This window comes from Peromyscus californicus, unplaced genomic scaffold (assembly GCF_007827085.1).
Source record: "Peromyscus californicus insignis strain IS unplaced genomic scaffold, ASM782708v3 Scaffold_6__1_contigs__length_162567912, whole genome shotgun sequence".
NCBI lineage: Eukaryota > Metazoa > Chordata > Mammalia > Rodentia > Cricetidae > Peromyscus > Peromyscus californicus.
This window is the reverse complement of record NW_026294584.1, coordinates 146,753,550-146,780,894: the sequence shown is the minus strand read 5'-3', so window position 1 is coordinate 146,780,894 and position 27,345 is coordinate 146,753,550. Positions and strand designations below refer to the sequence as shown.

The 27,345-nt window shown below is 43.7% G+C and overlaps 1 protein-coding gene across 2 annotated transcripts; it reads left to right on the top strand.

Annotated features, from left to right (window-relative positions):
* The first annotated feature begins 397 nt into the window (after positions 1–397).
* Mansc1 (MANSC domain containing 1) lies at positions 398–27,345 on the top strand. 2 transcript variants are annotated; one of them, XM_052720655.1, is made up of 4 exons: positions 398–808; positions 13,385–13,703; positions 18,949–19,089; positions 25,761–27,345. In XM_052720655.1, the coding sequence occupies exons 2-4, from the start codon at positions 13,481–13,483 to the stop codon at positions 26,660–26,662; spliced, it is 1,266 nt and encodes a 421-aa protein (XP_052576615.1). In that variant the 5' UTR covers positions 398–808; positions 13,385–13,480; the 3' UTR covers positions 26,663–27,345. The 2 variants fall into 2 exon arrangements, with proteins under 2 accessions (XP_052576615.1, XP_052576616.1); XM_052720656.1 differs by lacking the exon at positions 398–808 and adding an exon at positions 12,265–12,989.

The following is a 27,345-nucleotide window of genomic DNA, read 5'->3' as shown; positions in this document are numbered from 1 at the left end:
CAAATGCCTCCCCCAGGGTTGCCTTACAGTTAGCTGGGGACCTGCCAGCTGTGATTGAGGCCCCTCCTGTTCTGCAGTTATGGAAATAGGATTCTCCTAATTATGCCCAAATAGGATGCACTGTGAACTTTGACCAAGAAGGTGTTACTGAACCAAATGTGGTGGTGCACCCCTCTAATACCTGCACTTGGGAAACAGTGGCAAGAGGATCAGGAGTTCAAGGTCACCCTTGCCTACACGAAGAATTCCAAATCAGCCAAAAGCGGCGGCGACTGCCGCTTACAGTGGTTGCGTCTGAAGCAAGGAACAAGAAGATTGCGACCCTGGTGTGCGGGTTGAGTACACACCTGGGTGTGTGGCTCCCCCATCAGCACCTGTGCTTTGCCCTTCGGGGCCTCTCAGCCATCCGGCAGCACAGCGGCAGACCCTTGCTTGATGATCCGGAGGGTCCGGACTTCTCCCTCTAGTGGCTCACAGTGTGCTGGGTGCGGTGGCGCCAGGCCGGGTGCTGAGGACCTGGAGCCTGGGCTCTCCCACGTCCCGGCTGGGGCGGTCAGGCTGGATGTTGCTGGGAAGCAGCTCCGGGTTGCAGGGCAGGGACGCGCCCTTCCCCCGTGCAAACTTTCAGTCGCTGCGACGGAAGCAGGAACTTGATCACGACCAAATCTGCGGAGCCAGTGTGCGAGCTGCGGAGCATCCCCTGCGATCCTCTCCAGACCCTTATGCGCTTTGCCGGTCCTTTGAAAAAGCCACCTAGCTGTCCTTGAGCCCAAGCGCCACGGGGACCACAAGGATCTCTCGTTTGCAGGTAAAGGCGTCTCTTTCCTCCCCTGGCGAGCCTCGGGTAGAGTGGACCCCTGCCGAGGGCAGCGCTGTTCTTTTCCTCGGCTCAGGCACCCACACCAAAGCGACCCCAGGGACCAGGCTAGGGCAAAAAGGGGCTGGTCTGCAAAGTGTGTCGCTGCAATATCCCAAAGCAGATGGCAGGCGGGTTGAAAGCACCTGCTATAAATGGCACAAGCTCTAAGTTGTCCGCAGAGGGAGGCCAAAGCACTCCGGGAGCAGCACACGGTTTGTTCAAAGGGAAAAGTTCCCATGTTTTCTCACATGGCTTGTTTTTCCTTTTCCTTGTTTAACCTGCTGTGTGATACTCTGTAAAGGGATTGTGAGTGTGTGTGTGTGTGTGTGTGTGTGTGTGTGTGTGTGTGTGTGTGTGTGTGTGAGAGAGAGAGAGAGAGAGAGAGAGAGAGAGAGAGAGAGAGAGAGAGAGAGAGAGAGAGGAGAGACAGTTATTGACTTCTTGATAGCATGTTGTAAATAATTTCCAATAATTGAAATAACTACGTACAAGTTAAGTTTGAGTGACTCTAATAGGCTGGAATTTCTCTCTTCCATCTGTGTCTGTCCCCCTTTTCAGCAAGATTAAGTTGAGCTTCTAGGCCTTAAACCCCAAATAATAGCTGATTGGATAACTTAATGGGCTGCTGTGCAGCTCAGTGTAGAAGGCTCTGGGTCCTGGCCCCAGGATTGTGCTAATACATAATCCTTAATTGGGGACAAAAAAAAAAAAAAAAAAAAGGTCAGAAACCTAAGTAACCAGTTGTTGGGTAAATTTAATGAAACTATTTCTTTAATTAATTGCATTTTCACTGTGTAGCCCTGACTGGTCTGGAACTCATAATGTAGACCAGGCTGGCCTCAAACTCAAAAGATCTGCCTGCTTCTGCCTCCCAGTTGTAGCCAGCGTTCCTGTTGGGCTATCTTTGGACCGCCAGTCACAAATAATGACTTGGAGACTTATTATTAATTATGAAAGCTTGACCTTAGCTTAGGCTTTTCCCCAACTAGCTCTTATAACTTAGTTAACCCATATTTTTTTAATCTATGTTCTGCCATGTGGCTCGGTTACCTCCCCTTAGTACGCTCATCCGACTTGCTCCAAGTCTGCTAGCAAAATCATGTGCCTAGGTTTCTCCTCTCAGCTTCTCTCTCTCTCTCTCTCTCTGCCCAGAAGTCCCGCCTACCCTCTCCTTCCCAGCTGTGGACCCTTTAGCCCTTTATTAACCCAATCAGAAGGCACCTTTGGCAGAGACACATCTTTACAGTGTAAACAAATATTCTGCCACAGTCAGTGGTGTAAAGGTACGTGCCACCATGCCAATACCTTTGTTGTTGTTAAAACAGCAACAGCATGTATTTGTGTGTGCACACACGAATATGTGTTTATACCCTGGTGCATAGTGTAGGTCAGAAGACAACTTGAATTAATTCTCTCCTTCTACTGTGAGAGTCCCAAGGGTCAAGCCTGGGCCATCAGGCTTGGCAGCAAGTGCCGTTACCCACTGAGCCATCTCTAGGGATGTTACTTCCTGCACCCCGAGAGCACAGCTCCTGCTCAGTCTCCTTGCACAGTTCATGTGTCTGTGCAAGTGCTTCAGGACAGACTATATCAAACTCTCCCTCTCCTCCCTTCCTCCTCCCTTCCTTCTCCACTCTCCAGGCTCCATGGATAGAATTCAGGAAGTCTGTAAACTTTGGGAAAATTTATTACTTCCCTAGCCTCTCACTGAAAAGCAGCATTTCCGTCAGGAAGAATGTAGACAGAAGCCACAGCAGTGTTAGCAGTGACTGTGGTTTACCACCACTAAAGAGCACAGACACTTTCCATAGGTGTTACTCGTTAACAGATGTCTCAAAAGATTATACTCAACACTACTTCAAAAGTGTGTGGCAGTTATTTGATACTTCACTTATTATTTTTATTAAATAAAGAAGCATGTACATCACGCAGTTGTTTTATTTCTTATTTTAACTGGAGGTGGGACTAAAATAGGCTCTGTCTCATTAGGGTAGTCTCTCTCTCTCTCTCTCTCTCTCTGTGTGTGTGTGTGTGTGTGTGTGTGTGTGTGTGTGTGTGTGTGTGTGTGTGTGTGTGTATTAAGGGTCTCACTGTATTCCAGGCTGGCCTAGATTTCACTATGTAGCTCAGGCTATGCAAAAGCCTGGTTCCTCTGCCTCGTCTTCCCAAGTGCTGGGATTTCAGGTGTGAACTACCATGCTGGGCTACACTGGATTTCTTGTGAAGATTTGAGGACATGATCTGTATAAAGTACATAGAGTCTGGCATGTGAAAATGATACATTTCCCTTTCACTGTACACAGAAACTGGATGTAATAACAAAGGAAATATTATACTTGTGTCCTATTATCATAGACTGGCTTTGTATGCTAACTTTTGTTAGTTAATCAACTAAAGTTCATTATTCATGTAGGGTTCACTTGAAGTGTTTTATAGTTCTATGGGTCTTAGTAGATATACAATGAGATATTTGTTATACTAGCTAGCATACAAAATAATATCACAGCTGTGAGAAGCCTCCATACTCCATCTATCCATCCCTCTTCCCCTTTTAGTAAGCTCCAATATATGTTTAGGGTTTTAAATTTTTCTTTTTCACCAGGCATAGTGGTACACACCTTTAATTCCAACACTTGAGTGACAGAGACAGGCAGATCTCTGTGAGTCTGAGGCCAATCAGGTATACATTTTGAGTTCTAGGACAACCAGAGCTACATAGAGAGACCCTGTCTCAAAAAGCCAATAATAAAAAAAGAATAAAATTCTCCTTTTTCTTTTCTTTTATGTCTATGGGTGTTTTGCCTGCATGTAGGTCTGTGCCCACCTGTGTGCACTCCCCAAGGAAGCCAGAAGAGGGCATCATAGCCCCTGGCACTTGAGTTACAAATAGTTGTTAACTCCATGCGTATGCTGGTACTAGAACCTGGATCCTCTGGAAGAGAAGCCTGTGCACTTAACCTCAAAGCCATCTCTCCAGACCCAGTTCTGGTACTTTTGGTTTGGTTTTTCCAGACTATCAGGATATATTCTGAGTCAAACTCAGAGTCAACCCTGTTCAGACTGGCTTCTTTCACTTAGCAATATACAATTGAAGATTTTTTTCCTATCTTTCTGTTGCTTGATAATTCATTCCCTTTCATTGCTGAATAACATTTAAATACATGATTGTGTCTTATTTATCCATTTTCCTATGGAATAACATCTTGATTGTTTCTAACTCTGAGCAGTTTTGAAGAGTGCTGCTATAAGCATTCCCATGAAGATTTTTTTGTTTAGAATCAAACTTTTCAAAAATTTAATTTTAATTGTGTGTGTGTGTGTGTGTGTGTGTGTGTGTGTGTGTGTGTGTGTGTGTACTGATTTGTGCAGGAGCCTGAAGTGCCCAAAGAGGCCAGAAGAGGGTGTCAGATCCTCTTGAAGCTGGAGTTTGACAGCTCTAGACAGTATCTGTTCTTAGCAGCTAAACTGTCCCTCTGACAGTTTTTAATGCATTTGGATAAATACATGTAGGACAGTTGCTGAATTCTATGGTAAGATGACCTTTAAACTTTGAAAGACACCACCCCATTTCTTCCAGAATGGCTCTATCATTTTTTTTGTTTGTTTTGGTTTTGTTGTTGTTGTTTGTTTGTTTTTGTTTTTTGAGACAGGGTTTCTCTGTGTAGCTTTGGAGCCTTTCATGGAACTCACTCTGTAGACCAGGTTGACCTCGAACTCATAGAGATCTACCTGCCTCTACCTCCCTAGTGCTGGGATTAAAGGCGTGCGCCACCACCACCCCATCATTTTGCATTCTTACCAGCAAGGAATGGGAGTTCCTGTTGGTCCACATCTTAGTGTTTGGTGCTGTCTGTTCTTGGATTTTTCCCATTCTAATAGATGTGTAGTGGTGTCTCAGTGTTGATTGAAATAGTTCCTTGATGATACAATGTTGAGCATTTTCAGTATGTTTATTTGTCATCAGATATATATATATATATATATGACATCTCAAATATTTTTCCCATTTTTGAGAATTTTTAGTTTTGGTCTTGTTTCTGTTTTTTCTGGGATTTTTTTCCCCCCACAGGGTTCCACTACGCAGTCCTGGCTGGCCTGAAACTCAATATATAGATTGGGCTGGCCTCACACTTACAGATAATTTGCCTGCCTCTGCCACCTGGGTGCTGAGATTAAGGGTATATACCACCATGCCAGGCTCCCTTTTTTAGTTTTTCTCTTATTGTTGAGAGTTCTTGATAAGTTTCAGATGTTAGGCCTTTACCAGACAGGTATTTTACAAATATCTTCTCTGTGGCTGGGATGATTTAAAACCCAGTGGGTAAAAGCACCTGCTGGGCAAATGTGAGGACCGGAGTTTGGATCCCCAACCCTCACAAATTCCAGGCAGGCTGGGCAGTCTTTGAAAGGCAGAGACAGGATCCTGAGCAAGTTGGCTAGAGAGACTAGTGTGTCAGCAAACTCTGAGTTTGATTTAAAACCCATGGGAATAAAAGATGGGAGAGCCATTGAGGAAGATCCTGAACATCAGCTCGCACAAGCATGTGCACCCACAGACACACACACACACACACACACACACACACACACACACACACACACACACGGAGAACAGTGGCTTTTATAAAGCAGCAGTTTTTAATTGTAATTGAATATAACATCAGAGGCTGGAGACATGACTCAGTGCTTAAGAGTACTTGTTGTTCTTGCAGAGGACCTGGGTTCAGTTCCAGCACCCATGTGGTGGTTCACAACCACCCGTAACTCCAGTTTCAGGGGTAGCCAATGTTGTCTTCTGACATCTGTGGGCACCGTGCATGCACTTGGTTCACATAGACACATGCAGGCTAAATACTTATACACAGAAAATCAATGTGGAAAAAAACGCAGATTTTTAAAGGGATTATACTTTTGCTGTTGTACTTTAAAACACATCATTTAATCAATCAAAGAACATGAAGACTTTTCTCCTCTGTTATTGCCTGGAATCATATAGATTTGTGTTATACATTTATGGCTGAGATCCATGTTGAGTTCATTGTTGTGTAAGGTAAAACGTTTGCTTCTCCATTTATTTTTTACATATGTCTGTCCCACTGTTCCAACACAATTTTTTAATCTAATTTATTTTTATTTATGTGTCTGTGTATAAATATGCACACATGTGTGCAAAGGCCAGAAAAAGGTGTTGGAGCCCCTGGAGCTGGATTTAGAGGTATCTGTGAGCTCCCTCCCTAAGGTGGTACTGGGAACCAAGTTCCAGTCTTCTATAACAACATCAAATGCTCTTTAGCACCAAGCTGTCTCTCTACCCCCAACACTATATTTGAATTGCCTTTGCACCTTTACCAAAGATTAGTTGTCTGGATTTGTCTCCTCGCAGCCTATATCTCCTTCCATTAATCTCTTTGTCTGTTCTTCTGCCAATACACCTTTAAAAAAATAACTGTAATTTTCTAGTAAGCTTTGAATGAGGAAATGCTGGTCTGCTGACATTCTTCTTCACTGTTGTGCTGACTGACTCTCATTTCTGCATTTCCATGTAATTGTTAAAAATCATTTTGGTGTTATCCACAGAGTGAATTGCTGGGGTTGAATTTATAGATGATATTTGGAAGAACTGATATCTTAATAATAGTCTTCCTGCCACAAACATGGACTTTCTCTCCATTTGCTTAGATAGCCTTTATTTCTTTCACTAGAGATTTTTGTTTTGTTTTGTTTTTTGAGACAGGGTTTCTCTCAGTGTAAGCCTGGCTATCCCAGAACTTGCTCTGTAGACCAGGCTGGCCTCAGCCTCATTAGTTCTGGGGTTAAGGCGTGTTGTGGGGGATGTCTTTCTGTATTCTGTGAATGTGTGTTGCTCTGATTTGGTTGATAAATAAAATGGTGATTGGCCAGTAGCCAGGCAGGAAGTATAGTATAGGTGGGACAAACAGAGAGGAGAATTCTGGGAACAGGAAGGCTGAGTCAGGGGTCGCCAGCCAGACACAGAGGAAGCAACCATGTAAAGGCAGAATTGAGAAAAGGTACCAACCCACATGGCTAAACATAAATAAGAATTATGGGTTAGTTTAAATGCAAGAGCTAGTCAGTGGTAGGCCTGAACTAATGGCCAAGCAGTTTTAATTAACATAGGCCTCTGTGTGTTTACTTGGGTCCAAGCAGCTGCAGGCCATGGGAGCCAGACAGGACCAGAAAAACTTCAGCTACAATGTGTGCCACCACCTCCTGGATAGATTTTTTTTCTTTGTTTTGTTTTTTGATGCTTGGGATTGGACCCAGGACCTTGAACACACTAACCATGCACTATACCAATGCACTATACCACTAATCTAGGCCTGTAGCTCTCATTAGAGTTTTACAGGTAAACAAACAAACCAAAAAAAAAAAAAACTATCTGTTTGGTTTTGTTTGTTTTGAGACAGGGTCTTATATATCTTAGACTGGTCATGTAGCCATGGATGACCTTGAACTTCTGATGTGTCTCTACCTCCTGAATGCTAGGATTGTAGGTTTGTACTGCCAGGCCCTGTGTGTGTTGTGCTGGGAACCAAACACAGAGCCTAGTGACTGTTATATGAACAGTACTGTTGTGGGATATTTGTACTCTGTGTGAAGGTGTATTGCCGTGATTTGTATAATAAAAAGCTGAACAGCCAATAGCAAGGCAGGAGGTATAGGCGGGACTTCCAGGCAGATAGAAAGGAAGGAGAGGAGGAATTGAGGAAAACAGGACACAAGGAGACATGGAGAGGAAACAAGAAGCACAAGATGGAAGAGAGGTAATGCCATGTGATAGAATTATATATACGTGTAGATTAATATAAATGGGTTCATGTAAGTTAAAAGAACTAGTTAGGAACAAGCCTAAGCTATCATAGGCCAAACTTTCATAATTAATAAGTGTCCATGTCATTATTTGGGAGCTGGCTGGTGGGACAGGAAAAGACTCATTACGTTTGACACCCAACATGGGGCATGTAAATCTACATAGGCCCTGAGAAAGCTGGGGGAAAAAGTTCTGAGTAGGCTTAGTGTTTGCAACATACACAGGTATGGCTCTTTTAAGAGGTCCTATAACTGAGCACTTGGCCATCGTGCTACTTGGTGGTGGGAAACTAGGTAGAAGCACCTACTGGAGCTGGGTCGGATAGACTTGCTCCAGGCCAGGTCCACAGGCACGAGGGATTGCTCTCACTGACCCTACGGGGGCAGAGCCAGCCACCAGGCCATGTACTAGTGACAGCGGGCTTAGCCAAGGCTTAACAATTTGAGATTTGGCTCATGCGTCAGAGAACGCTGCAAGTGTGCAGCTGCAGGCTCTAAGTCAAGTCAGATCCAGACAGAGAACCTCTGAACAGACACAGTATGCTTAAAGATGTGCTTAGAAACTGAAGAAAGAAAAGAAAATCGATATAGACAGTCATAGAAAAAAACAATTTAAAAATAATAAAAGTAAAGTCTTTAAAGAAAGAGTAAAGTAATATAAAAAGAATAAGCCATGTAATGGGAAATACACAGGGCATCTGAATCCTTATGGCACTTTGTTGACTTTGAATTTTTTAAATGCTAATGTACAAAAAAAATAGCTGCTGAGAGACATTGGATTATGGAAACTGCTAAATTAAACCAACCTATATATTTTAAGAATGTCTTAACTTCAAAATGGAAGTCAGGTTATGCCTTTGGTTCCACAGGAAACAATAAGTTATGGTTTTTCTTCAAAATTAATAAAGATCAGACTTGATCAGGGGAGATCTCCTCAGGACCTTGGCTGCAGACATGAGAGAAAAAGGCAAAAAAAAAAAACCCTACAGGATAGGTATTTTATGCTGATCCCTCTGCTATGGGGACAGCTCTGAGACTGGATAAATCTTGTTGGCTACAGAGTCCTCATGACTTATTATTACATACCATCCTTTCATATGGCATGGATAGAGGTTTGGTTATAAAGTCCAAACAGACTTACAAAGTTAACAAATGCCTTTTATTGGCTCAAACATAGAATAAAAAATCATCTTTAGTTGACATGTACACACTACACATTTCATACTTGTGTTAATGCAAATATATACGTTACCTTTAAAAGTTTATGTGTTTTCAGAAAAAAAAAGGACCAAACACCAATAAAGACAAGTAGCACAGGTGATCCAGCCTTTCAGAATGCCTCAGTTAGTTTCCTCAAAATTCTGCATCCAGAACAACTTCCAAGCTGCTAACTGAGATGATTAAGCCTAACAGACTATTCCAGCTAGACTTCAGATAAGCTCTATACTTTCCCATAACACAGAGAGTGGACAACAAGTGATACAATTAGCTCTCCCAAGACTTGACCATTACCTCAATTTTCTCAGGGAGGCCTAAAGATGCTATTGTCCCCAGACAATAGGAAGCAGTCTAGAAAACATATGTCCACATTCCCAAGAGGTGTGGTGGGTGGTTTTTGGTCATTCAGTGGGTTATGGATGTTTGTCATCATTTAGCAGGGTTGGCTATGAGTTGTGTTTGCTCATAGTCAGGAAAAAGGAGCTAAATTAGATTAGATCTGAGGATCTCTTTCTGAAGGGGAAAAGGGAGATATAGTATAGAAATGATGGGATAAAAGGGTGGATTGTTGAGTCTACTTTTGAACAACCACTACTCGAAAATATTTTACATTGCTATGGATTTTTGTATATTGATACAAATTTATGGGTTTTTTGTTATACTGTAATATAAAGTTTTAGTCCTTAAGCTATCTAGAATTATACAAAAAAAAGACAGATTGTTAGTCATCTGTAACAATCAAACCTGTAGTCATGTTAGATACGTTTCCAAGGTCATACAGAGATATATTTTAGATAGCTAGATGGTCTTCAAATACTTCAGAGACCTACAGAATATGGCATTTAAATTGTTTTAATAACATAAGGCTTTTCATGACATTGAGACACATCTGCTCCTGGCAGCACCAAACTACTTCAGAAAAGATGATGAGTATCGAAGAACCTCCATATGGAGTTTGCTTTCAATATGGCAAAGCTAGCCATTTGGGCAAGAAACTGTCCTTGCCTTGATTGCTGACAGTATACTGTCCAAACTGAACAAGCATGACACAAAAGAAAGCAACTGCCAAACTTTGCCAAGACAAGGTAGGACAGTCCTTCAAAATTCCTGCTTCACGGAAAAGTCTGTCAGATATTCTAGGCCTATAGGCTGAAGATGGATGTTTCATTGTTGCAGAGAATCCTTGGGTGACTGTCCAGGCAGCCAACTGTTTCTGTTATTTCTATAGTTTGGAAGTTGTTTATGCTACACTTCCTGTTTACTCAGGTAATATTATATCCTTCTCAGTCTTTGATAGGGTTGAAGACTAGATAGTTATAATTATAGTTTTCCTTGTTATCAAATTCAGAAAAGAAATTCACAAAAGAAGTATAAAGTATATAAGGTTGAGAGCATAAAAGCTTAAATTGTTTATCTAAGAAAATGTTTTGAGGTCTAAAAAATAGTTTTAAGATAATAATACAAGTTAGGATAGAAAGTGGTTTAGGTATGAAACTCTAAATTCATTAAGATAAGATAGATAATAGAGTATTTTCTTTGAATTTGCTAAATACAGATAGACTGAACATTGTAAAAGTAATTCTTACCTGATAATTGTTCTTATTGTATATAGTTTTACTATATTAGAGTTAAAACTTATCCTTTTTATTTAGACAAAAAGGGGGAAATGTTGTGGGGTATATGTATACTGTGTGAAGGTGTATTGCTGTGATTGGTGTAATAAAAAGCTGAATGGCCAATAGGTAGGCAGGAGGTATAGTTGGGACTTCTGGGCAGACAGAAAGGAAGAGGAGGAGAAATTGAGGCATGCAGGAGATACCAGGAGACATGGAAAGAAAACAGGAGATGAAAGATGGAAGAGAGATAACACCATGTGTTAGACTGTAGGTTAATATAAATGGGTTAATTTAAATTGTAAGAGCTAGTTAGGAACAAGCCTAAGATATAGGCTGAGCATTCAAAACTAATAAGTCTCCATGTTGTTATTTGGGACCTGGCTGACAGGACAGGAAAAGACTCCTTACACAGTACAAATGAGCTACAACCAAAAGAATTTGCTATTATAACTGGCTTCTAATGGGCTTTAAGATATGCTGTGCAAGTGTGGTAGTTTCGCGCCACACCCTCAGCTCCATCTTACGCACTTTAGATCATTTCTCTCAGGATAGAGCCCAAGCTGCCTTAGATTACCAACGGACATCATGGTCAAAGAAAGGTTAAAAAAGCAGGACTTCGAAACTGGGGGTGCTGAGTCAGCGGGTAACGCATTTGCTGCTCAAACATGAGGATCTGAGTTTGAATTCTCAGCACCCACATAAAAAGCCGGGCATACTGGGTTGGGGATTTAGTTCAGTGGTAGAGTGCTTGCCTAGCAAGCGCAAGGCCCTGGGTTCGGTCCTCAGCTCTGGAAAGAGAAAAAAAAAAAAAAGAATGGTGAGAGGGGGCTGGAGAGATGGCTTAGCAGTTAAGAGCACTGGCAGTTCTTCCAAAGTTCCTGAGTTCAATTCCCAGCAACCACATGGTGGCTTACAATCATCTATAATGGGATCTGAAACTCTATCATGCATGCAGAGTACTCATACCTAAAAAAAAATACATGAATAAATAAAAAAAGCCAGGCATACCAGGCATTTGTGTAACCCCTGTGCTGGGCATGCGGAGGTTGGGGTGGAAAGTGTCCTAGCAAGCCAGCCCAGCTCCAGGTTCAGCAGAAACCCTGTCCCAAGGGAATAAGCTGGAGAGTGCTGCTTCAGAACACTCAACATCCTCTTCTGACCTCCGCGCACACATGTAGGGTGGTGCACACTGTATTGGTTATTTTTTGTTATTGTTGCTGGGGTAGAATACCATGATCCAAAGCAGCTTATAGAAGAATATGGTTATTTTGGTTTATAATTCCAGAGGGAGAGTCTATAATGGCCAGAAAGGTATAGAATGGCTGCAGGATCAAGAAGTTGGATGATAACATCTTTATCTACACACAGGAAAGCAGAGAGAAAATGGGGGAGGGGGAGAAAGAGGAGCAGGAACTGGGGCAAAGCTATAAATCGTCAAAGCCCCCCCTCCAGTGATGTACTTCTTCCAGCATGGCTGTGTGCCCTAATGGTTCCATAACCTTCCCCAACATCACCATCAACTGGGGACCAAGTGTTCAAACACACGAGCCTATAGGGGACATTTCTCATTCAAATAACCACATCCACCCACCCATACACATGTGCGTCTCACACACACACATACACACACACACATGCATATGTACACACACACATACACACACATGCATATGTACACACACACACACACACACACACACACACACACACACACACACACACACGTGCACACCCACAGCCAAGTGTGGTGGCACACAGTTTTAACCCCAGCACTTAGCCGACAGAGTCAGGCAGATGTCTCTGAGTTCCAGGCCAGCCTGCTCTGCACAGTGAGACCTTGTCTCAGGATAAGGAAAGAACAGAAGAAAAGCAGCAGTACAATTCTGCATTAAGCCAACAAAATATGTATTCTGGGAACGTGAGGATGGGTAGGTGAGGTGTGGCTTGCCAATTTAGCATTTCTCCTTAAAAAACCAGCTTACCTATGAGGTTGGTGTTTAATACAGTCTGATTTTTCTAGAGTTGTGTGTTTTTCTTGTTTGGTTACAGGCATGTGCCACTCCTGTAACTAACTTTTGTATTTTGGAGATTTAAAAAAAAAAAGTTACCCCTGAACTTTCCCTTATCGGAGCCAGAATGTTCTCCATTCTAACGGACCAGTTCCTAGAATTCGAGCATGAGACTTCCTGCCTCTCATTTGTTATTTAAAGAGAAGCAACTTTTTGCCGGGCTGGTGGTACAAGGACTCAAGAGGGGAACGTGTGTGAGCTGTTTAGCACAGTCCGCGCCTGCCTCCAGCACACGGCTTTACAGGCTCATTGCTGTTCTGAGAAAGGCGGAGTGCTGAGCTATCGGCCTTGCTTCAGCACTGGCGGTTTTATGGCCTTCCTCCTCCTGTGGGTAAGGACCGGAGATGAAGGACTCTCAAACCCAAAGACAGAACTACCATTTCTACTTCTTCACAGGTACTTTCAGCTTTTATTACTATTATTATTTGCTTTTATTCTTTTTGGTTTTTTGAATATTATTATTTTTAAAGATAAGTGTGTGTGTGTGTGTGTCTGTCTGTCTTGTCTTTGTGCCAGTGCCTATGCAGAGGTCAGAAGAGGATGTCAGATCCTTGGAGTCAGAGTTATAAGGCAGTTCGTGAACCACTGAACATGGATGCTAAAATCCAAACCCCTGTCCTCATGATAGGACTTGGCAAGTGCTCTGACCCGCTGCACCATCTCACACTGTAACCCAAGCTGGCCTAGAACTCACACTACATAGCCCTGGTGGGTCTTGAATTCATGTTGATCCTCCTGCTTCAGCCTCCAACGGTCACTGATGTGTTTCTATTTTGTTGTTGTTGTTCTAGACAAAAAGCAATCTGTACAATCATCCTGAAGTAAGCTGAGACCGAAAGAGTCATCCTTGACCTCTGAAGAGAGACCAAGATTAGCAGGAGTTCAGAATGCTCCTCAGGGAGGAACAGAGCTTGGCTTATACTTTGGTAGTAATTTGCTTGCTGACACCGAGGCTGTCTGCTGGTCAGAAGTGCCTCACCGAGAGTCTAGAGGATGCTGTCATCGACATCCAGTCTTCTCTTTCAAAAGGGATCCGAGGCAATGAGCCGGTCCACACGGTAACTCAGGAAGACTGCATCGGAGCCTGCTGCTCAACACACGACATAGCAGGTCAGTACGGCCTGCTGGGGCCTGTGTGTTTTGTGACAAGGTAGTTGGAGGGTGTGACTGGTTAGTTTGTACCAGTGATTCTCATTGGAGCAGAGAGACAAGTGACACAGTGACTGGGAGTTGTCCCTGAGTATATTCCACTATCCCTTCCTAGAGTTGTATTAAGTTGCTGATAAGTGTGTCCATATACCCCTTAGATGGGTTCAGAGATGAAACTCAGGTCACCAGGCTTACACAGTAACCCCTTCACCAGATGACCCATCTTGCTGGTCCGGAGGGGAATCATTTAATCTGATACATTTATGTGACGTAGAAGAACACGTAGGCTCAAGGATTTAAATCAGCACCTTCAAACATCCCAGGCCTCAAATTGACAAACTGAGAAGTGTGTGTGTTTAGAGCTGGCAGTGATTCAGCTTTGCTCATGACCCTATCTGAATTCTCTGTGCGAAACAATGTTAACTTTGTTGAGTATGCCACACCTTGCCAAGTGCTGGAGTTAGTACGTAGGATTGGAAGACCTCACCATCAAGGAGCATGAAACAGCAATGGGCAAGACACTAAACCAGGTGTCTGTTCTTCAGCCTCTCTTTCTATGAGGCCATGGCATGAGGAATGTATATGTAGTCTTTGTCTCAGATCCCTATTTTTTGGTGGTACTCTAACTAAGGACAAAACCCACAGCCTCATGGACATGTATGCTAGGTAAGTGCTCTCCCACTTGGCTCTTTTCCACAGTCCTCTTTTTACTTAAAGAATGGTTTATTTTTCATTTTATGCGTATGAGTGTGCTGTGGATGATTAATTGATAAATAAAACGCTGATTGGCCAGTATCCAGGCAGGAAGTATAGGCAGGACAAAGAGAGAAGAGAAGTCTGGGAAGTAGAAGGCTGAGGCAGAGAGACACTGCCAGCCACTGCCAGCCACCACCATGAAGACCAGGATGTAAAGTACTGGTAAGCCACGAGCCATGTGGCAAGGTATAGATGAATAGAAATGGGCTGAGTTTAAGTGTAAGAGCTAGACAGTGGTAGGCCTGAGCTAATGGCTGAGCAGTTTAATTAATATGAGCTTCTGAGTGATTATTTTATAAGTGGATGTGGGGTCCATGGGGCTGGGAGGACTGGAGAAAACTCCAGCTACATGAGTATTTGCCTGAATATATGTGTGTGTGTGTGTGTGTGTGTGTGTGTGTGTGTGTGTGTGCACCACTTGTGTGCAGTGCCAGTAGAAGCCAGAAGAGGGTGTCAGACCCTCTGAAACTGTTACAGGTAAGCTGCCATTTGGGTGCTGGGAACCGAACTTGGGTCCTCTGTAAAAACAGCAAGTGCTCTGAACCACTGAGCCGTCTGTCTCTCCAATTCCCTCTTTTTACTTTGTAATTGAGACAGGGGCTCACTAAATTGTCAGGCTGCCTTTGAACCCATCTGTAGTCCAGCCAGGCTTGCACTTGTCAGTCTCCTGCCTCAGCCTCTGAGTAGCTGGGATTACATACAGGCTGTCCTGTGTTTTCAGTACAGAGCTCCTAAACCCTTGGGATGTACGGAGTGACAGGAACAAGTCTCATTGTAAGTGCCTTTCAACTATAACTCACTTGTGCTAGTTGAGGCTACTTTAACAGGCCTACAGACTGTTCTAGATGCTGCTGGTCATCAGAAAGAGCAAACTCTGGTCAGAATCTTGGAACATTCATCCCTGTGCCCTGGTCTCCAGGGAAGGGTGCACTGAACCAAAGGGTCGGTGACTTGAAGTGATTATGCCTATACAATGGAGCTGTCATACAGGTCCTTAAAGGATGAATTTTGGAGAGCTTCCAGGCAGGTGGGTGAATATGTTTGTGTGGTAGGAGGGGAACATCCCCCAATTCCATGAGGACTGAAGCTTCTACAATCATGACCCTTCTAGACTTTTCCTTATGTACCCCTTCATCCAACTGTTCATTTGTATCCTTTATATTTTATATGGGGAAGGCCCTGGGCTATCAATAGCCAGCACACATGCAAAAACAATTTATGGCCTTCATCTTACAATGTAATTGTAAATATAACTATTCTTTGAGTTCTATGAATCATACTAGCAGATTATCAAATGGGAGGGGCAGGGTTGTAGCAACCTCTGAATTTGCAGTCAAGTCACAGAGTTAGGTAACCTGAGACCTGACACCTCCCCTGGCTTCTGAGAGGACAGCAGGCTTGCAGCAGAGAACCCTTAAGCCTACGGAGTCTGGTGCTAACCCCAGCTGGTTAGATTCAGAAATAGGTTGACTTGTAAGATACCCAGTTATTGGCAAGGGTTTGGAGAGATGGTGTGGAAAGAGACCCTATACTTGATATCCATAGGAAGTAACCCTTTGATGACCTCAAATTGAGCAGTATGCTCTCTGGTGCTGTAGTTTATAGAACGTAGAGTGATTTAACTTAAATTTCTACCTTTTTTAAATACATAAATATTGATGTAGAAGCTTCACTAGCTCAGAGGTTAAAGCAATGATCTTACAAACGTTGAGATAAACATTTATCTGAAGTAGAGGTAGAGGTGAGCATTTCATACCTGAAATCCCAGCCCTCAGAATCATGAGTTCCATACCACCCCGGAAGTGCCTAGACTGATGCCTCTGGCACCAAGGGCTCCAGCTGGTCTTTCTTCCCTCTGTCTGTTTACATCAGTTATTTTGTCGTAGTAGTAGGCTCTTGAATAAAGTGCTAGGTCCAGAAAAACCCCAAATCATAGGCAAAATTTTGTGTCCTTTGTGTTGATGTTCATTTTCTTAGTCTATGGCCGTCATCAAATTATCAAAGGATTTTAAAGCTGTAGTTTTTAGTTTAACTCCTGAATAAATGAGAAGAAAGGACACCACAGGAAGGCTCACACAATCAACCAACCTAGGCTCATAGGGGCTTGCAGAGACTGAACCAACAACCAGGGAGCCTGCATGGGACTGACCTAGGCCCTCTGTATATATGTAACAGTTGTGTAGCTTGGTCTTCTTATGGGACTCCTAACAGTGGGAACAGGAGCTGTCTTCGACTCTTATTGGCTTTTGGGACCCTCCTTCTCATACTGGGTCGCCTTGCCCAGCCTTAATACATGGGGAGGTGCTTACTCTTACTGCAGCTTGATATGCCATGGTTTGGTTTTGGTTTTTTGAGATAGGGTTTCTCTGTGTAACAGAGTCCTGGAACTTGCTTTGTAGATCAGGCTGGCCTCGAACTCACAGAGATCCACCTGCCTCTGCCTCCCGAGTGCTGGGATTAAAGGCGTGTGCCACCATGCTCCGTTCAATATGCCATGTTTTATTGATACTAATAGGAAACTTGCCCTTTCCTGGATGGAGACGGTAGAGGAAGAAATTGGGGAGGGAGGGATGGGAAAGAGGAAGGGGAGAATGGGGGGGGGGCTGCGGCTGGGATGTAAAATAAATAAATAAGTATAAATGAATAAATGAATGAATGAAAAAGAAAAAAATCTGTGAACTAAGCTCCATTGGGTGGCAAAGCTGTATGAGTACTTTCACTGTAAAATAAGGTATGAAACCGTTAGTTCTTAGAATTGAGGACAAATGCCTGGTTTTCTGTGTTGCAGGAGAAATACCCATATATCCAGCATTAAGTCCTCACAGATAATATTTATATTTCACATAAATTGTTTTGTTGGTTTGTTGGTTTGTTTTTGAGACAGTGTTTCACTGTATAGACTAGACTGCCTTTGAACTTGGAATGACCCTCCTGCCTCTGACTCCTAAATACTGGGATTATAGGATATACAACTATGTGCAGCTTTTGATTGGGGCAGGGTATTATGTAGCTCAGGCTAGCCTCAAACTCATTGTGTAGCTGTGGATGACCTTGAACTCTTGACCCTCCTGCCTTGGCCTCCTAAGTGCTAAGATTACAGACCTGTGCTGCCGTGCAGCTCGCATTCTCCCTTCCACACTTTCGTTCTTCCTTATCCAGGTTCCCAGTCTAAGGGACAGTCCACCCACAGTCGAGGCTGGTCTTGCCCTCTAAGGTAATCCTTTCTGGAAATAGGCTCGGGACACACCCAGGAGTGTGCTTCACTAACTCCTAGGTGTATCTCAAGCCTATCAAGGTGACGGTTAATGTGGTCAATGCCACTGTGAGTCACGTTGCTGGAAAAGAAAAGGCGGGGCTGCCTCGGGTGAGTGAGGGAGGAAGAAGCAGTAGAGTCCTGGCAAGGCCTAACTCTTCTTTCCTATCTACAGACTTCGGTATTTTGAGATAGGATCTTTTATAGACTGGCCTCAAACTCACTCTGTACTGCATGAGACTGGCCTTGAACTCTTGCTTCTCCAGCCTCTATCTCCTGAGTGCTGACATTATAGGTCTATACTACCACACCTAGTTAAACCATGGGATTTGGGGGGCGGGGAGGTTGTTTTTGAGATTTATTTTTATTTTATGTGTATGTGTGTTTTGCCTACATATATGTTTATCTTGTGTGTGTGCTTGGTATCAGAGAGGCCAGAAGAGGACATCAGATCCCCTAGAACTGGAGTCACGGATGATTGTGTCAAGTAGGTGCTAGGATACAAATCATCACTCTAGCCTCCAAAAGCTATTTTAACCAAGGGAAGATTTAGCTCTAGAGAACTAAATGTGCTGCTAAAAAATTGGTTTGGGGAGATAAAGAGATGGCTCAGTGGTTCAGAGCACTGGCTGCTCTTCCAAAGAGTCCAGGTTTGAATCCCAGCATCCACATGGTGCTCATAACCATCTGTAACTCCAGTTCTGGAAGATCTGATGCCCTCTTCTGGCTTCTGCAAGCACTGTATGCCCATGGTACACAGACATATAAAATAGATAATAATAAAATTTTATTTGTTTTGTTTCTTTTTTTTTTGGTTTTTCGAGACAGGGTTTCTCTGTAGTTTTGCGCCTTTCCTGGGACTCACTTTGTAGACCAGGCTGGCCTCGAACTCACAGAGATCCGCCTGGCTCTGCCTCCCGAGTGCTGGGGTTAAAGGCGTGTGCCACCACTGCCCGGCTAATAATAAAATTTTAAATAGAAAAAAAATGGTTTTTCCAAGATTACTTTAACTTGGGTTTATAAACCAAATCGATGTCTTTTGAAGATGCTTTATATCACTAAACTAAGAAAAAGGAAATGGTCTGAGGGGTCAGCAAAGTGAACAGAGTGCCCTGGAGTATGTAAAGCTCCTCCTCCAGCTCTCCCTTCTCTCAAGAGTTCTGTTTCGAAATCATGCTTGCACATCTTTCATTGCAGGGGACAAACCATGTAATCTGATGATCTTCGACACCCGGAAGCCAGCCAGCCAGCCCAACTGCTTCCTGTTTTTCTGTCCCAGTGAGGAAGCCTGCCCACTGAAGCCAGCACAGGGACTTATGAGCTACAGGCTCATCAGAGGTAATGGAGGCATTGTCCTCTTTCTTTTGTGACTGAACTATTTAAAGCTCTGGTTTCTGTGGAAGATTTCCTATAAGAGCCTAAGTACTAAAAGAGTTTATAAATATTTCATGATTTGAAATTCATTAAACAAAAATATATTTTCCTACGGTAGCATCTGGCAGTATTTTTTAAATTTTGTTTTACCTTCATATTTATTAAAAGTGCACAGGTTTGTTATGAAACCTTTTCTTTTTTAAAAAAAGACAAAGTCTCCTATGTAGCCCAGGCTAGCCTAAGAGAGAACTGTTGGTTGTTAATACTCTATTTTTCAGTTTATTAAATAAATAACAAATGTTATTTGGCATTTCCTATGCATCGACACACTTGTTATACTCCAGGGATGATGCACTGAACATGACAACCACGGTTCTTATTTCTGAAACTGACTTTTGGGGATAGAGATAATAACCATAATGCATGCCCAAGAAGAATGTGCAGAGTTGAGATTACTCAACAGAATCATCACCACGGGACCCCCCTAAATGAGTCGATCACTGAGGAAGTAACCCCTAGATTGAGATCTGAAAAGCCAGGAGCCAGATATGAGAAGATGGGGAAGATCTTCCAGGACGATGATGATCCTCAGGCAGAATGGATTTGGAATGTTTGAAGGCCAATCATTCATTCCAATACCCTAGAGGCAAAGTAAGCTGTGTAGAGTATGGGGAGGGAAAAGTGGGGAGACCAGACCACATATGCATTTGTCATCCAGAGGACGTAGGTTTTATTCGAGGTGTGTAGGGGAAGCTGTGGGAAGTTTTTAAGTAGGCATGTTCCATGGTGTCTTTTTAAAAAATTACTATGAGAGAGAGAGAGAGAGAGAGAGAGAGAGAGAGAGTACACGCTTGTACACACATAACATGGCATACATGGAGGTCAGCGAGAGGCCTGTGGACTTAGTTTTCCCTGATTACCTTTGTGTGCATTCTGGGTGTCTTACTCAGGTCTCAGATTGCCAGGCTTATGCAGTAAGTGCCTCCACCCTCTGAGCCATCTTGTCTGCCTAAATGATTTGTTTTGCTTTTGTTTTTTTAATGATTTATTCATTTTTATTTTATGTGCATTGGTATTTTGCCTGCATGTGTGTCTGTGTGAGAGTGTCGGATCCCCTGGGTGCTGGGAACTGAACCCAGTTCCTCTGGAAGAACAACCAGTGTTCTTAACCACTGAACCATCTCTCCAGCCCCTACTTTAGTTTTTTGGTTTTTTTTGTAAGACAGAGTCTCCTTCTGATTTAGTGTTGGCTAGCCTGAAACTTGTTATGTAGACTAGCCTGGTTTTGAACTCACAAAGGTCTGCCTACCTCTGTCTCTAGGTGCTGGGACTATGGCTGTGTGCATCCATGGTGTCTTTAAGTAGACTTCTCAAAGTAGACTTCTCACTGGTGACTCTTTTGGGAACTACCTTGAAGCTACAAGAAAGGGGAAATGGGAAGACTGGTTGATGGGAAGTAACATGTAGGCAGAAGATGATGGTCCAGGGAGATGGTAAAGGAGAAGGAGAGAGGTGAAAGGTGAGATGTAGGCAGAAGATGGTCCAGGGAGATGGTAAAGGAGATGGAGAGAGGTGAAAGGTGAGATGTGGGCAGAAGATGGTCCAGGGAGATGGTAAAGGAGATGGAGAGAGGTGAGGTTGGTAGGACTTGCTGGTGGCCAGGGAAATGAACACAAGAAGGCTGAATACTAGTTTTTGAATTGAACATCAAGATGGGTGAACTGGGGGATTTTGAGGAGTTTTAGAGTCAGGAGATAGAGTGAAATGAAGGGTTCTCTCTTGCTTGTTAAGTTGGCGTGTTTGTGGAATGAACTACTTGGGGCACCTGGGTGTTGACTGCTCCGTTTCCTGAGTCAGGGGGTTGCCTGAATTTTGTTCCAGACCCAGGGAAACCCAATGTGCCAGACATTTCCTTAAGCAGTTGCGAAAAGCACAGATTGTTTTAATGATCTGCTTATGGTGACCTAAGTGACAATTGAAGATTGAGTCTTCTCGCTTTCCAATTACTTCTGTAGAGTTGTTATTGCTTTTAGAATGTGCAAAAGAAGAAAAACAAGATAAGGATGCTGGCCAAGAGGGAAGGGAAGTGGGCTACCTCCATAGGATCCTTTTAAGGATGAGTACGAGGAGGAGGAACTGGAATCAAGCTGTCTGGTGGTAGCCACCAGGGGGCATAATGAACACAGATCAGGTGGAAGGACATTTCCTGGCAGTGACACCAGATCCTGGACACATGCAGAGGACTGTTTATTCCTACAGGATGTATACAAGTTATGTTCTTAATTCTATTTATAAATACACTCGTGTTTATGGGCTGAGTTATTCCATTGATCATAAATTATTCTGTTTGAACTGAACTGAAACATAAATATCTGGTTGGTGGTTTGTTCTGAAGGAACTTTTATTTCCTGTAACCAACTGACGAATATTTACAGACTGACACTTTGAAAGCTCACAGTGGATTCTGCTCAGTCTGTGAAAATACTGCAGCTCAACATCAACGTGTCTTTAATAGTTTTGTAACGTATCTTTTCTACCGAGGACTGTGAGAATGGGTGGGTTTCAGAAACCCAATAAACTGGAAATCTGTTTGCTTAGCTGGTTTCCAAGAAATAGTCCCTCATTTTTTTTTTTTTTTTTACTCAGTGAAATCCCTTGAAAAATAAAACTCTTAGAAGAGGTGAAGGCCCAGGGCTGTTTCCCAGCTCCCGTGGCTTATGTCCACAAAGAGAAGCCCCGCCCAGGGCAAACAGCAGTGGGCGAGGTAAGAGGAGCAGGTGTGGAGGATTCTGTGTGGGTCTAGGCTCTTGGCCAACCCATGCGTCTTATCAAATGGGACTAGGGCTGCCTTTTCATTACAGCTGAGCGCGAATGCTTGAGAAGGCAAACAGCTGTTTTGGTCATTCTTGTCAATGGACGTATCTAACTTCTAATATCACACAGACTGCAGGTCGGTTAGCTAAACGGTCTTGGGTGGTTTTGTTTTTTTTTCTCTCTCTCTCTCTTGCTCTCTTTTTACTTTAGACTATTAAAGTTTTTAATATAACATTTATTTATTTGTTTATTTAGTGTGTGTGTGTGTGTGTGTGTGTGTGTGTGTGTGTGTGTGTGTGTGTAGCTGTGCTCACCACGTTGGTAGTGTGGCGTTCAGAGGACAACTTGTGAGAGTTGATTCTCTCCTGCCTCGTAGGTCCAGGGGACTGACTGAACTAACTCAGGCTTTTCAGGTTTGGCAGCCCAGTTGAGCCATCTAACTGACTTTTTTGTTTTTTTAATCTTTAAAATGAAACATGCTGAGGTGTGTTTTGTTTGCTTGTTTTGTGTGTGTGATCGTGAGGATCCACCTTGGGGGCTCATGCATACTATAAACTACACTCCCAACCCCTGGGTCATCATTTTTATTAAATACCTAACGCTGCAGATAGTGGTGCTGTGAATGTGATGAAGTCACCTGTAGTAATGTATAAAAAAATATTAAACAAGGATGAAATTTAAAGAGGGAGAGATCTGCCTGTGCTGCTGGAGGAAAAAGTAAGCTCAAGCACCCAGATTTTTGTAAGCTGGTTGGAGGTGAAGTATTTTGAGACAGTCTCATGTAAACCAGGCTCAATTGCCATGAGCTGGCTATGCAGCTGAGGATGACTGTAAACTCCTGACTCTCCTACCTCCTGTGTGCTGGGATTATGGGCATCACCACTACACCCAGCTTCTACTTCTGTCTTAGAGGAGAGTACAGTAGCCTATAGCACGTGTCGACCAGCTTTTCTGTCTAGTGTCAAACAGTACTTAGGTTTTGGAGGCCTGTGTTTGAGGTACTCTGGCCATGTGCAACCAGTTGTATCTATTCACCGCTGACCTTATAGTGTAAAAGCTGCCACAGGGAATTTATAAATCAATGAACATTCTGGACACCAGTAAAACTTGGTTGAAGAGCACTAAAATTCAAATAGTGTATGGTTTTTCACATGTCAAAAATTCTTTTGGTTATTTTCAGCCATTTGAAAATGTAAACTTCATTCACAGTTATTTTCAGCCATTTGAAAATGTAAACTTCATTCACGATTATTTTCAGCCATTTGAAAATGTAAACTTCATTCACAGTTATTTTCAGCCATTTGAAAATGTAAACTTCATTCACAGCTTGCAAACCACAGAAAGGTGGGTGGCAGGCGGGATTTGGCCATTCTCGTTAAACCCTGTCCTACAGGAATCAAGTGGCAGCTTTAAAGGCTCACGTAGTCTAGTGGGGTGATACATGCCTATAATTCCAGCAGGGTGGAGGCAGGAGGATCAGGAGTTTAAGATGAGCCTTGACTGTGTATCAGATTCAAGAAGAGCCTGAGCTATGCGAGACGGCCTCCGAAAAAATGAAGCAAGACGGCTCAGTGGGTAAAGGCATTTGATGCCAGGCATGACGACCTGAGTTTGGTCCCCGGGACCCATATAACAGAAGGAGAGAACCACCTTCTACAAGTTGTCCCCTGACCGCTACACACATATGCTGGGGCATGTGTGCCACCCCCCACCCCAATAAATAAATGCTTAAAATATAATTTAAAAAAAGCTAAAATAAATAATAAAGAACCATGGGAAAGTGTGAGGATTAGTGAGCACTCTCAAGATATCGCACCTCTGCAGTTGTTTCTGGATCTGTTAGGAGAGATGACGGGTCTATTTTGGAGACCAGCATGGAGGAGTCCTGAAGAAGAAAGGGAGAGAGGAGGCTGCTGCCGTCGGTATCCCCTGCAGTTCTGTCCGTCTCGTTTTCTCTGTCCTGGTTCTCTTTAGTGTCTGAGTCAGAGTCTCACGTACCCCCTGGTGGTCCTGACCTCGCTATGTAGCAGCAGAGAATGGCCTTGGACATCTGATCCTCCTGCCTTCACCACCTGGGTGCTGGGGTTATGGGTGTGTTCCACTGTGCCTAGTTTATGGCAGGCTTGGGGTTGAGCCCAGGGCTTCACACATGCTGGGCAAGTGCCTTACCAACCCAGCTACATTCCCAGCCCCAACCTGCAGTTTAAACAGCCAAGTAGCAGAGTTAACACCGAGCAATTTAAATTACCCCTCACTGCACTTGATTGCCTTGACAAGCTTTTCCAGTTTGGACTGTGATAAGTAGCTGTGTGGCTCAGAGCAAAACCCTGAGTGTTCTCTGGTAGTCAAATCCCCTCCTTAGGAGTTGGTCTGAATAGCCCTGCTCTGCCTATCCAGTGTGGGCATTATGGTTTCAAACATCATACTCATAACCTAAGGCATTCATTCGCTCTATAATTCCAAGCTTTGAGAGTACGAATCAAGTCTCTTGAATAACCTCCCTCTTCTGATAACACTGGAGAGCCATCCACCCCGAGTATACTTGGAAAATGTTATCGGCCTTGTGCTAGTCCTTTGGCTCGGTGTTCTTTAAGGAGTCCAGACCCTCCAAGTCCGCTCCTCCCCTTTCTGTCAAACGCTCATCACTGTTAAAGGCCGGCTTCTGCTTCCCATGACTCCTCATTTCCCCAAGGTTTCTATTACTCTTTCTCACCTGTCCCATGCCCAGGCTGGAACATCTGTCCCCTGATTACCTGTCTCATTGGCAGTTGACATGTCTGCAGGAATGCTTGTCCCACATCAGCATTTTCCCTGCCAGTCCCCTCCTGCTCAGGCCACCCCGGCCCCTCCCTGCCCTGCCTCTGCCCTCGCCCATCTTTATCCTCCTAAACCTCTTGCCTTCTACACCATGCTTCTTCAGCCTCGTTGCTGCTCCCACTTACGCCTCAGTCAGCTTGATGCACCCCACCCCCACTTTCTCTTCTGTGCCAAGCTAGAAATAAACCACAGCGTGAGGTAGAGAGACACTGTTGTGATATTTTGCAATTGGTGTTTTTTTGTTTTATACATGCTTTGATGAAATATCAAGTATCTAAGGCTGGGGATGTAGCTCAGTAGTACAGTGCATGCTTAATGTGTACAAGATGGCCCTGTGTTCATTTCCAGCATGCATGTACAAGTGTACACACACACACACACACACACAGAGACAGAGACAGAGAGACAGAGGCAGAGACAGAGAGACAGAGGCAGAGACAGAGAGGCAGAGACAGAGACAGAGAGACAGAGAAACAAGTTGTCAGTTCATCTTGATTTGCTTTCTATTGCTGTGATGAAACACTGACCAAAAGCAATTTGGGGAGGAAAGGGTTTATTTGGTTTATACATCCTGATCACAGTTCATCATTGAGGGAAACCAAGGCAGGAGCCTGGAGGCGGGAGCTGATGCACAGATCATGGAGGGGTGCTGCTTACTGACTTGCTCTCCACGGCTGGCCCAGCCTGCTTTCTTATACAACCTAGGACCACCAGCCCAGGGACGGTGCCACCCACAGTGGGCCAGGCCTGCCCACATCAGTCATTAACCAAGAAAATGCCCTGACAGACTAGCCTACAGCCGATCTGATGGAGGAGGCATTTTCTCAACTGAGGTCCCCTCTTCCCACATGACTCTGGTTTCTGTACGTTGACAAAACACCACCAAACAACTAACCAGCACAGGCATCAAGTATCAGCAGTGGGGGACATGGTGACATTTGTATTTTACATCTATCTTAGTGTGGATGTTTTAACTCTCCTTTTTGTTTCCTTCATACTTCCAGATTTTCCGTTGACCAGAGCTACTTCACCACTCCAAAAGTTAACTCCAGAAGACTCTCCCTTACTTGTCCCTACCTCGCCAGTACTTTCTCCCCGGGCCCCTCCCGCCATGGGTTACCCAAAGCCCACCAGCCTGCTTTGGAGAGATGTATCTTCGCAGAGGTCCCCTGCCTCAGCTCACTCACAGAAGAAACTCATCAAGATTGATGAAGCGAGCCCGCAGCTCCCTGTTTATAAAGAAAAAGGCCATTCCCAGAGTTTGCAGCTAACCTCAGAACTAAAAATGGCTCCTCTGCTCCCTGAAAACGTGACTACCCCATCTACCACCGTCTCTGTTGCTTCTCTCCACGATGTCTCTGCCACTCTGAAGCCTGAACTTCTGTTGGCCACTGCTTCAGCGACAACACCTGTGACTTTACAGCAGAGGGTAGCCACCACAGCTCCACCTGTAACCACTGAGACCTGGAAGCCCCCTGCAACCCCTGTGTCTACAAGTGTTACCCACCAGGCAGCTCCGACTACTGTCTTTCAGGCACATACAGACTCGAAAGGCATCTTAGAAACAGTGCCCTTTCGAGGAGGCTCCAAGCTAACCTCAGACATGGAGCATGGGAAGAGCTCTTCGGTCCTTTCTTTGACAACCTCAGAGTCTTCTGATAAAAGCAAGACTGCTTCCTGGGAGAATGGGAGGGTCAGTGTAGGTAGTTCATCACTGAGTAGAGTTCCAAAAGGCCAGCATGGCCTTTCATTTGAGAAGTGGCTTCTCATTGGGACCCTGCTCTTTGGTGTCCTGTTCCTGGTAATAGGCCTCGTCCTCTTGGGTAGGATGCTGGCAGAATCCCTCCGTAGGAAACGCTATTCAAGACTCGACTACTTGATCAATGGGATCTATGTTGACATTTAAAGACACAGTGGGCATCTCTTAGTTCATGTAATAACTCATTGCCAAATGCACCTGTCTTCCTTCAGCCCAGCCCATCTCAGTAGGAACTATAGCTTGAAGGATGCCTACACTACTTTTCTTCTTTTTCTTTCCATTTTTGGGACAGGCTCAGGTAGCTCAGGCTGGTCTTGAACCCCTGTTTTTCCTGCCTTTCCCCCCAACCCCCAGTTCAGGGGTTACAGGTTTTCACTACCATGTCTGAATTTTTAATTAAAAAAATTTTTTTGAATTCTTTTGCAGCACTAGAGGTCAAATCCAGGGCCTTCTGCACGCTAGGCGAGCACTCTGCTCCTGAGTCACATCCCAGCCCAACCACTCTTTTTGTTTGCTTGGCTTTTGGGTTTTTGTTTTTAAGAAGAGGAAGGATAAAAGACACTAAGTTATTTGAGTGACCTGTATGTAAAACAGTAGCTGAAAATAATTCCTAGCTAAAATATTATTGAGTATAAACTAGAAACCTGCATCTAGACATCAGTTTAGGCCATCTAAGTTACAGTTCGTTACTATTTCTCATTCCAGATAATGACAACTGTTTGATACTAGTTTTAATGGATTCTCTTTCCTTTTTTATATGAATTCCAATAAAACTCATTCCAGATGTATTTTCGCCCAATTAAATATTTGAATAAATCTCTTGTTACTCA

Excerpts from the sequence above, each read along its gene's own strand:
- Mansc1 (XM_052720655.1), top strand. The coding sequence starts at position 13,481 with ATGCTCCTCAGGGAGGAACAGAGCTTGGCTTATACTTTGGTAGTAATT. Across the intron at positions 13,704-18,948 it reads CTCAACACACGACATAGCAG|GGGACAAACCATGTAATCTG; the intron begins GTCAGTACGGCC and ends CTTTCATTGCAG. Across the intron at positions 19,090-25,760 it reads GAGCTACAGGCTCATCAGAG|ATTTTCCGTTGACCAGAGCT; the intron begins GTAATGGAGGCA and ends TCATACTTCCAG.